The 12,288-nt window shown below is 37.5% G+C and overlaps 1 protein-coding gene across 1 annotated transcript in view; it reads right to left on the reverse strand.

Moving 5' to 3' along the window:
• The window catches only part of ccdc88c (coiled-coil domain containing 88C), a 112,899-nt gene extending 100,859 nt beyond the window's left edge, over positions 1–12,040 (reverse strand). The window contains exons 1-3 of the mRNA XM_051722212.1: positions 11,651–12,040; positions 9,893–9,993; positions 5,484–5,592 (exon numbers count right to left, since the gene is read on the reverse strand). Coding sequence (XP_051578172.1) covers positions 5,484–5,592; positions 9,893–9,993; positions 11,651–11,710 — 270 coding nt within the window. The 5' untranslated portion in view covers positions 11,711–12,040. The remainder of the gene's footprint in view (positions 1–5,483; positions 5,593–9,892; positions 9,994–11,650) is intronic.
• Positions 12,041–12,288: the final 248 nt, after the last annotated feature.

Consider the following 12,288-nt stretch of genomic DNA (forward strand, 5'->3'; position numbering starts at 1 on the left):
CATCTCAGAATGCTATTCTGAGATGCTGGTTGATGCTCTTTTGGCGGCACGAGGGGGACCTACACAATATTAGACAGATGGTTTTAAAATTGTGGCTGATCGGTGTATATATGCACACACATACACAGTATTTATTAAACCATTCATTTGCAGAATATAAAGGCTACAAAAAGCTTAATTTGGTTAATACTTAATATAAAGCTTGTTTATAGTTAAAAGTCCTGCATTATGCATAAAAATCTTCATTTTTTATGGTTATTTTTGAGATTTTGGTTGAACAATAAACTGCATCTGGGATTTTATTTATTGTGGACTCTTGTAGCCTCTATGTCTGTGCTCGTCATAGTAAGGAAAGACTAAGATCATTTTTTATATATTAAAAAAAAATCCATTTTAAAACCATGGCTATTAATCGGATATCAGATATCGGAATTTCCCACCACTATCGATCGAACTCTTTGTAATTTACAACCCATTCTTACTAATACATTCAATCCTATCATAAGCTTAGCCATTCTTGTAATTTAGACAAAACCTCACCTAATTTTAGCCAGCTAGATAACATAACCTTGGTGACAAGTTTAAAAGAGCAGAAATCGCAACAATGCATCACAGAAAACCGTATGTTTAAGTTTGCAAGAAATAAAATACATTTACAAGATCAACAAATTGCCCAATAAGGCAAGAAACAATTCCGTATAATGGCCTGAAACTCACCAATGTCAAAACAATAGACCACATGTTTGAACAGCAGATCCATAATATATCAAAAAACCTTATCTGATGATGAATTGAATACACAGTTTTGTTTACATGGACAGTATAATTAAATAATAATTTTTTGCATATTCTTTAAGTCTTTTTCTTGAAACTCTTGAAATTCCATTATTGAGAAGCTTGGTTAATGTATAATATTTCCTTATAATAAATGAATAAATTACACCTCTTAAACTCTGCATCTAACCAACCAACAAGCTAACCAACTTTATCAACTTATCCAGTGTGACACCACATTTCTTATCAAGCTGCATCAGAAGAAAAGTAATGAACAGAAGTGTGAAGTATGTTATTTGCTAAGTAGGCTGCAGAGTTGCAGTGAGGAACAACTGTATCATAGCTTAGAAGAGTGGAAGAGAAAAGATCAAATCAGAGCAGAATGAAGATAGGAAAACAAACATGCCTAATTTGAAGCAAGAGAGCAAAAAGCGTTTCCTTTGGCTGTTGGCCGGATGTCCTTAAAACAGTGTTTCAGGGGTCTTGAGGCTTTTATCGTTTTCGCATTACAGTGTCCCCCACCAAGACCCCAATATATGAGTCTCTAGGGGAGCGATTAACACAGGATAAAACAACACATCTGGTCCTGATCACCAGAGCGCTGACCTGAGCCGGATATCTAAACCCTCTCCCACCTGCTTTTCCGGGTTCACACAGGGCACTTTCTCTGGGGCACTTTAAGTGTGTCTTGGATGTGCAAAAGGAGTAACGTGAGACTGCTGGCCAGCATTGCACAAACACAAACCTCCCCGTGTCCTGGTACAGAGTGCTACAAAAGTGTGACACCACAAGTGAAAAAGTTTCTTTCTTGCATTTTCCTAATTTAATATAGATTTTTTTATTTACAAAGGAGCATGAGCTTAACAGTTTTGAGTGAAAAATTTCATTAAGAAATTCATGTTAATTTTTCAGTGTTTGGTGTGTCACCCTTTTGCTATAATAACAGCATGCACTCAAGCTGGTATGGACTACACAAGTTTGTTTAAAACCTGATAATTTGAGAATGTCACAAAGAGCATCTTGTGTGCTTCAATGGAAGTAAAGATATCTGACTTTTTGTTAAACGCCCTCTGTGCAAAGAGAAAGAATCAATAAGCAGAGTTTTACCTAGTTCACCCAAGATATACCACTGTGGATATTTTAGCAAACAGAGACACAATCTTTAAGTCTGGTTAAAGTGTTTGGCTGAGACAGCAGTTACGGCAAGGTGAGGGAATCTCTGTACAAACACAAATCTTTTAGTTATTCATTTATATCCCCCACATGGGTGACCTATAAAAAAAACTTCTATAAGTGCTCCACCCAAGCTGACAATGTTGTCAAAGGGGCATGCCATCACTGGAAGAGTGTGCAAGCATGCGCATGGCTCTTTTTGACACGCTGCAAAAATTCTGCATGAGAGAATTGCTTAATAATATATAATAACATTAATCAGTCAGAGGTTACTTTAATATTATAGTTGCTTACTGGAGAGTGTTCATTTAGAGACAGAAAAGAGAACTCTGTTGGTACCATGTAAAAGCGATGGCATCAGATGATAATATGGCACTTTGATACAAGAATGATACGTTTGCTACTGAATGACTTCCATATTTATATACCATGATACTTATACAGTATATTTACATGGTAATCCAAGGTATTTGTATGAATGAATTGGTACTACAAGGTAAGTGACCACAAAACATGGTATCGTCATAGTACTGGTCCAAAAAACATGGTTTTAGTTAGTGGGAAAAGAGTGGAAGTGCTTAAATGTAGGGGAAAAGAATATAAAAAGGTATATTTACCATTATATTACCATAATAAAATGGCGATGGCTTCAGATGTCAATACCATGGTACTTAAATACATCAATGATACATTTGTTAATGAATGATTGCCATATAATATCATGATACTTAAATGTTTACATGGTATTCTGAGGTACTTCAAAGAATGACTTGGTATTACCATGGTACATGACCAAAAACATGGATTAACCATGGTACTTTGGGTGTGTTTTAGTTTGTAGGGAAGAAGTGCTTAAAAGAATGTGAAAAAAAGATTTTATAAAAGGTATGTTTATTTACCATGATATTATATCATTGTACTCCAAGGTAGCGCAATGAATAACATGGTATTACCATGTTACATGTCCAAAAACCATGGCAATATATAGTACAAGAACAAAAAACATGGTATTGTCATGGTACATGTCCAAAAAGCATGGTATTACCATAGCACCAGAAAAAGTCCAGAAAAACAGGGTAATACCATGGTACCTTTTTTTTAAGTGAGGACAGTATGATGGTGCTTGAAAAGTGAGGAAAAATTGCAAAAAGATCCAGTTAAAGAGATGAGAAATGAGTAAACAAAAGATTCAACTATATTTTGAATGGAAAAGTGTGAGCAGAACTCCAAATATTTCCCAGCGTCAGACACACAATCACACTTCTTTCTCTAAGTCGGGATGGAAGCAGTGAGGTCTGAACAGGAATGCAACACAGATGCTCTGTCAAAAGAAAAGGGGGTCAGATGTGGCAAACGCTTACTCACATGGTGGGACACTGCCCAGAACCGAACAAACCAATCAAAAAATTTCAACTCCCAACACCAACAACATTAAACAACATAAAAGCCTCCTTCAAGCTGATTCTGAGAGAATTACTGCACTCTGCGTGACCAGAAACTATACGAGTCGATGCTACGTTTTCTCTAATATAGTGTTGAGAAAGACCTTCATTTGATGTCTACCCTCTTTCCTTCAGAATAATGACTTTCCTTAAGTGCACAGACACCTGTAAATGTTCAGTCTCTACATAGACCATCTTGAACTTTCATAGGTCTTCAGTTTCTAATGTCCTGAAAGTACTCACACCCCTACATTACCCCAGCAAACACATAAAGTACTCTGTAAAAGTGCATTCACAAAACACAGTAGAATACAAGAGAGATGGGTCAAGAGTATGGTCAACTAGTCATGACTTGTGGGTTTATCTATTTATTTTGATTTCTTGTTTGTTTTTAGGGTGCCAAAAGCATACTGTGCAGTCCAACAGTAAGCTGACTTTTAGACTCAACACGCTAAAACCCTCTCCAAGGAGTTGCATCTCTAAATTCATCTGTAAAGCACCACTGCTACAACTATCAAAACACTACCTTTGTAACAAATTCACTGCCTTCAACAACAAAATCACCTGCTGTAAACAATGATCCCGTTATTATATTTTTTTCATGAAGACTATAGTTAGATAGTTTTGCACAACAAAATGCTATATTCAGTCAAATCATTGGTTGAATATCTGTTCCCCTATTAAAAATCTATACCATAAATGCTGCCAATAACGTCCATATAGCAAGAACATTCAAACTGCAATTTCCAGCGACATTAGCAACATCGACAGTTGAACAGATTTCAGAAATTCCAAATCTTTTTTCACATTTTCTGCACTAATTTGGGGAGGAAATCTGTGGAATACATTTAAACATTAAAATGTGCTAAACTACAACAAGAGCACTATACACAGTCTTGATGATAGCTTAACCCATAATCAAATTATCCAATACTTAAAAACAAAAGAAAAGGGGGTCTGGGTAGCTCAGGGTTAAAGATGCTGGCTACCACCCCTGGAGTTCGCTAGTTCACTAGTTCGAATCCCAGGGTGTGCTGAGTGACTCCAGCCAGGTCTCATAAGCAACCAAACTGGCCCGTTGCTAGGGAGGGTAGAGTCACATGGGGTAACCTCCTCGTGATCACTATAATGTGGTTCATTCTCGGTGGGGTGCGTGGTGAGTTGAGTGTGGTTGCCGCGGTGGATGGTGTGAAGCCTCTATGTCACCGTGGCAATGTGCTCAACAAGCCACATGATAAAATGTGCAGGTTGGCAACTGGGATTCGTCCTCCGCCACCCAGACTGAAGCGAATCACTACGCGACCACGAGGACTTAAAAGCACATTGGGAATTAGGCATTCCAAATTGGGAGAAAAGGGAAAAAAATCAACAAAAAAAAAGAAAAAAGAAAAAACTATGGGTGAGAGAGTGTATTACTTTGTGAACGAGTGCCGTTCAAATTCTGTGAAAAACTTTGGAGATTTCTGCCATGTTCTTGCACACAGATTCTATTTGTGCCTGCAAATTATCAGCGATGCAATGCGATCAGCAATGGAAGTACAGTAATCCACCACCTGATATTGTTGGATTCAGTGGTTGAGCAGGAATGCCTACTAGCAACCAACAGTACAAAGACTAGCCGATCTCCAGCATTTTAATTGCTGTTTGTGTGAACAACCCTTGAAAATAATGTCTGATCAGCATCTGCCAGTCAAATTATACAGAGCTTCCTAAAAACCAACTAGTCGTTCAGACAATCCAATGACTAGACGATTTTGAAAATACGTAGTTTTGCACATTTCTAATATGTACCCACTGGATGCCTCATAATAAAAAGGAGAATTGCTTAACGTAACTAAAACTCTTCTCAGAAGATAATATAATAAGGCTTCCAGCCACCCACAACAACATCCACATCTGCAGACAGGTTTAATCTCCCATGATACTGGAATAACCACCTTGTGTCTGCAAAGACCAGCTGCTGCCTGGCATATATTGCAATCCCTCAAAACACACATACACAACCCTTATGCTGTGCTTTTGAACTTGCTTATTACTGATAGTGATCAGAAAGTACATTGCTGTTGAAACAGGACATGGAGGAAAAGCTCTTACCTGGTAGTAATTTTTGATGTGTCGAATGACAGTGCTGAGGTTCTGTATTCTCAGGTTGACATCGTTATTCACATGTTTGTTCACTCGCTGATTCATGGGGCTTGGGTCTCTGTGGACCAAGAATAACATGTCATGTACATTTCAAAATCTTGACTAAAAATCTTGATGTTGAAAAAAAAAAAAAAAAAAACTTTTGTTATTTATCTGCTACCCAAAATATAAAGTTCAGGAAAAGGATGTGCATTCCTATAAGGCCTTACATTATGCACAACATGAACAATATTTTGCATGAGTGCCCTAAAAGCACAGACAAATCTTTGTTCTAAATAAAACATCCTTTTACATCACTGCAAATTGTACAAATTTTTCTGACGTAAAAAGCAATTAAGCCTTCGTAAAACTGGACTGGACCGCTGAGTGACACTCAGAGGAGGCTCCTCGTCTTGGCACTGACGGTGCGAAGGTCCTACATAGACTGTTTTTGCCCAGTCCTCATTTACATTTGTTTTGTGAGAATGGCATGCAAATTCTACCAGCTTGGCCCACAAACCAGCTTGCGAGTGAAAGAACCTTAAAAGATCAGGGTCAGTCTTTTTTCCTCTGCTGTCTGCTTCAACTGTTTTCTATTGCCCTGAAGCCAAGTACACTGCTTTGAGTTTCACTTTTTGTGCCCGTTTTTACAACCATAGATATTGCAACTGACATCAGGGTTTGAAATACAATGATTCTTTGGTAAAAGTCAAGGGAAGATGTATAGAGTGCATGCAGACGACATCTGCAAGATGGGAATATGTTAGCATTTGAGCTCTTTTGCAAACGGCAATTGTGTTTACGGCACACCTGGGGCACAAAAACAAACTGGCAAGGGTAACAAGTTTAATACTGCTATGGGCATATGAGTGTGGGCACATTATAAATGAATGTGTGTGAAGAGAAAGTAAGAGATGTGTGTACATAGCCCTCAGCATTCCACATCTCCACTCATTTGTAATGGCTCAGTGGAAACGCACTGAAAACCTGTAGAATTGGGTCTTAAAAGTACCAGACCTTAATACCAGACAATATACCACTATCCTACATCAAAAGCATAATCCTCCATGCTCATTTATCTACCAGTTCAATCTGTCAGCACATTAGCACACAAAAGGACTCTTAATTTCTTAGTCTACAAACAGTTTGAATTTGAAATTCAATTTGGAAGTTCTGTATCAGATTCAGAACAGTCACTAAAAGTCACTTTTCGGCAAAGCTGTTTAAAAATATTTATATTTTTGCAATTTCGTTTTGTGGTGCTAGTAGAGCAGAAATTACAGATAGTTCATTCAAAAATGAAAATTCTCATCAATTAAGCCATATCAGATGTGTATGACTTTCTTCTGCTGAACACATACAAAGATTTTTAGAAGAATATCTTAGCTCTGTAGGTCCGTACAATGCAAGTGAAAGGTAGCCAGAACACTGAAGCCCCCAAAAGCATATAAAGGCAGCATAAAATTAATCCATATGACTCCAGTGGTTCAATCCATATCTTCAGAAGCTATATCATTAGGTGTAGGTGAGAAACAGATCCTTTTATACAATAAATTCTCGGCCCAAAGAATGCGATATAGACAAATTTTGGCTAATCGATTAAGTAAGGTTATGACATCTCTTATACATATACGTTGATCAGGTGGGGTTTATTCGGGGCCGTAGCTCTTCTGATAACATTAGGCGTTTCATCAATATCATGTGGTCAGTGGCGAATGATCAGACTCCGGTCGCTGCCGTCTCACTTGACGTCGAAAAGGCATTTGATATGGTAGAAAGGGATTATCTTTTTTAAGATTTTGGAAATGTATGGGTTTGGGAATACTTTTATTGGTTGGATTAAGTTACTTTATAGACACCCTGTAGCAGCGGTACTAACAAATGGACTAATTTCAGATTATTTTACTCTGGACACGGGCACCCGGCAGGGTTGCCCTCTTTCCCCATTATTGTTCTGTCTTTCCCTGAAACCATTAGCAGCCATGATAAGAAAGGAGGATGATTTTCCAGGGGTGATTGCGGGAGGTATGGCACATAAGCTTCTGGTTTACGCAGATGATATTTTATTATTCGTCTCTGACCCCATTAGATCTATGACTTGCCTCCACAGAATTATTAATTCCTTTTCCAAGTTCTCAGGATACAAAGTCAATTGGTCTAAATCCGAAGCTTTGGCTTTGACAGCGTACTGTCCAGTAACGGCCTTCCAGCCAGCGCCTTCCAGTGGCCCAAACAGGGCATTAAGTATTTGGGAATTTTATTCCCAGCAAATGTGTCTGATTTAGTCAGTTAATTTTGATCCCTTAATAAAAATGTTTTCAAATGATGTGGACAAGTTGGCTTCATCGATGATTGGGAAGGTTAATGTTATTAAAATGAATTGTATTCCAAAATTCAACTACCTGTTACAATCTCTCCCTATAGATGTCCCCATCTCTTATTTCAGGCAATTTGATAGTATAGAGAAGTCCTTCATTTAGAATGGTATGCGTGCCAGGTTAAATTTTAATAAGTTACATGGACAAAGGTGGGCTAGGCCTACCCAAGATTCTGTTTTATTATTATGCATTCGGTCTCAGACATTTGGCTCATTGGTCGCTTCCACCTGAAAGAGCCCCTCCCTGGTTTTGCATTGAACAAGAACTTCTTGCCCCTATTTTGCCATTGCAAAGCCTTTCCATTAAACTAACCAGAGAAGTTAAATCACACCCTGTTATTTCACATTTGCACTCGGTATGGACAAAAGTGTCCAGTGTGTTTAATTCAGATATTTATCTAAATGTTGCCTCGAGCCTATGGCTAAACCCCAAACTATGCATTAATAAGTCCCCTTTTTGTTGGTCTGAGTGGATTGCGAGGGGGATTAATACACTCGGTGATCTTTATGAGAGTGGTGTGATTAGATCCTTTGAAAATTTGGTTCAATATTTTGGGATCGCCAGATCTCCGTTTTTTAGGTATCTTCAGCTACGACACTTTCTCTGTATTATTTTTGGGAATAGCATACACCCCCCTAGAGCAGCAGATACTCTGAGAGAGGTGATTTCTGCTTTTGGAAAAGGCCATGAGGCATCAGTGTATTACTCCTTATTAATTCAGAGTCTGGGGGACAGAGTGTCAACCACTCTCAAAAGATTATGGGAGAGGGATTTAGACCTGGAATTGGAGGAGGGAGAATGGGCTAGGATTTTAAAAAACATAAAAACTGCATCTAGAGATGCAAGGGTGCGCCTTACACAATTCAAGATTTTACATCGGTTCTATTGGACCCCCTCTAAATTGTATAGGCTTGGTCTTAAAGACACACCCACCTGCTGGAGATGCCAATCAGAGTATGGAGATTTAACCCATGTCTTTTGGGGGTGTGTTGAAATTCAAAAGTTTTGGTTAAAGGTGCAGAGTCCGGTATGCGAGGTGTTAGGTATTCAGGTATTATTCTGCCCCAGACTCTGTATCTTGGGTGATGGGGCGGTCATTGACATTGTAAGTAGACACATAAAGAATTGATTCTTAACCAGTGTCACGATCCGCAGGCAGATCATTTTGAGGGGCTGGAGGTTGGCTGGAGCACCCTCTTTTCAGGAGTGGTGCTCAGAGATGAGAAGGGTGGCGGCCTTTGAGGAAGTTACATTCAGAGGAACGGGGAGGTATAAAGTGTTCGTGGAGAAATGGGGCGGGTATTTGTCATTTGTGGATGTGTGATTATTGTTGTGTTTTTTTTTTATTTGTTTATTTTTTATGTATTTTTTATGTGTGTGCATGTGTGTCTATGTCATTTAAGACCACTGTTATGTTGCTGTGGTTAGGGTGGGATTGGGAGGGGGAGGAGTAATAGTTTGGGTTAAGTTTGATTCTATGTATATATGTTTTGTTCTATGAGGTACATTTATGTGAATCAATAAAAATTGTTAATCAGAAAACAAAAGGAGATGTTAGAGGCTGACTGACAGCCTCAGTCACCATTCACTTATATTGTATGGAAAAAATGATGCAATGAAAGTAAATGGCGACTGACACTAACATGGTGCCAAACATAACCTTTTGTTTTCCACAGAAGAAAAAAGTCATAGGGGTTTGGAGCAATATGAAGGTGGGCAAATGATAACAGAATTGTCTTTTTAGATTGAACTACAAAATTTCACTTAGTCCACCCCAAAAATAGTCACAGGCCCTTTATTAACACACTAATAATAGATAAGAGGAACGAAACTGGTGGAGTGTAAAAATTCGGATGGGGTGTCTGCACAGATGGACCGAAGGCAGAAAAGGATAGGATGTGGTTTCTAATGAAAAAAACATAGGCAGCATAACAGCTGCTAGATTACAGCATGTGCACACACACATAAATACACACATATAACATTTCAAGCATCACTTACATGTGTGTCATGATTTTATGGAGGAAGACACCATCCACTAAATCCATGAACATGGACAGCTTGTCTTCTGAACCAGACCCAAGGGGTCCAAATGTCTTGACCTGTAAAAAAAATAAAAAAAATAAATAAAAAAAAACTTTGAAAGGTAAGATAAGTATGGTAAGATCAAGACAGGATACAAGCACAACTGCAGTACAAATCAACCATGCCTTCAGTTTCAGAACAGAACTGCAGATGCATTTCTCCAGTTTTAAAATACCCACACCTATTTGTAAAGTGAAACTTGTGTAAATCTCTGTGTATATTAAAGGTGCATTCAGTAACTTTTTTGTTTTTATCATTTTGGATTTACAGTGACACCTAGCGGTGTGGATGCAGCTTCATTCAAAATCAATCTTTTTAAGTTACAGGTGCCATTGTAGAAATTCACTATTCACAGTCAGCCATGATTAATTTAATCCATGAGTGAAAGAGTCCAATAACAGGAAGGTTACTAAGATTAAGCAAGTAGTATCCGGCTGGTCATGTGATTCAAACATGGCTGCCCCCATGTGTGGACCAACTTCATGTAGAATAAAACAGCTTTTTATAAGGTTACTGATATTACTGGAGTCTTCATCTCATGCGATTGGTCAAGATTTTATACATATATTTCAAAATTACAATTCATGTCTGTAGGAGTACAACTTTTTTAATGAGGAAAATATTACTCAGTGCACCTTTAAATTGTGAATGATTTTGTAAAAGTAAATATAACTTCATACTAAATATAACTTGATTCCCATACAGTTTGTGTTTGCTCTTATGTTAAATCAGGAAGCAGCACAGAGATCTGAATGATGTCAACATGCGAATGTTGATGATTTTCTAATGTGGGTCAAGATGGTTACATATAAGTTGAAAACACAGTGGCCAGAGAAAGCAAAGCCAAACAGGACATTTGGGTCAGGGTAAAGGGGTCATATATACATTTTCACCAAACCCTGTCAGTTGATATGAAATTCTGCATGTAGGGTGCAGTGAGGGTCAGAGATTTGCTTAAGATCTGCTCTGTGTTCTTAGTGTGTTACTGTAACTCCAGCTGCTATTTATGTTCATCTTATGCATATATTAGGACTCTTCCATGTGTAGTATATAGGAAACTTCTAAGTGATTATTAGTATTAAAATTATCTTACATTAGATGTTATATAATATAAATAGCATATAAATGATAATAATACAATATAATAATAAAATTATATATTTATATAAACAATTTCATTTAATAATATTTTAGAATATCTTATTTATATAAATAATATAAATATTTAATTTCATTATAATATGTATATTATTTAAAATTATTTATTAAAAAAAAAACTCCATTACAATCGATACCTACATGGTGGCAAATAAATCTAATAATAATATATATATATATATATATATATATATATATATATATATATATATATATTATTTATTTATTTATTTATTTATTTATTTATTTATTTTTTAACATCAAAAGTCTACTTAAAGGTATGAGAACAAAATGTTTAATCAAACCTTGCAATGAACTTTAAGCATAATTCATAATCGAAATTTACACGTTTGCTTAAATGGAGATCACAATAGTCTCTTTCCACAATGATACAAACAAAAAGCATTCAGTACACATGAGTGTATCTGTAAAGAGCAGAGCACACCATCACTACTCACTGCTGATCAAACCCGCGCACACACACACAGCAGGTGCCATCACGCCTTTGTGACTTACCCAAACCACAAGCGGCGAATCCATAAAGTTAGACATCAACTCAGATATCGTAATATCCATTTTGAGAAAAAAATAGACAAAAAAATCCACGCACAAGTTATATCCAAAAATATAGTTTGCAACTGAAGAGTGCGTCTGAAAATACTAAGGCTTTATGTACTCCACATTACTGTCCGCCGCAGAACAATGCAGGGAGCAAGACGAAACCTCTCCATTCTTTGAAATATGAAGGAAATCCGTTGATCTAACAGTTGAAAATAACTTTAAAATAAGTTCCAGTCCACAAAAACAGAGGTTATGAATATATAAGGATTAAAAGCATTAAACGATCTACAGCCTATGCAGACTTGCGCGATTAAAGTTCAACTTCTGTCCATACACTCCCAGCGATTGCTGCTAGAGTTACTTTGTCGCCGTGCATTCAACCTGTACCCGCAAGAAGAGCACGAGAGAATGACATCTCTAACAACCAATCAGCTGCGCTGTACACCGAGGGGTGGGCAGGAAACCGACTAATAGCAGAGTCCTGGGTGGCGGGCTGCATTCAAAATGACGTAACCAACAGACGAAGTTGTTGTCGGGACAACCTGACCTAAACCGTGCAGCTCAATGGCACCCTCAGCAGGTAACGTCCGTTT

This window comes from Myxocyprinus asiaticus, chromosome 17 (genome assembly GCF_019703515.2).
Source record: "Myxocyprinus asiaticus isolate MX2 ecotype Aquarium Trade chromosome 17, UBuf_Myxa_2, whole genome shotgun sequence".
NCBI lineage: Eukaryota > Metazoa > Chordata > Actinopteri > Cypriniformes > Catostomidae > Myxocyprinus > Myxocyprinus asiaticus.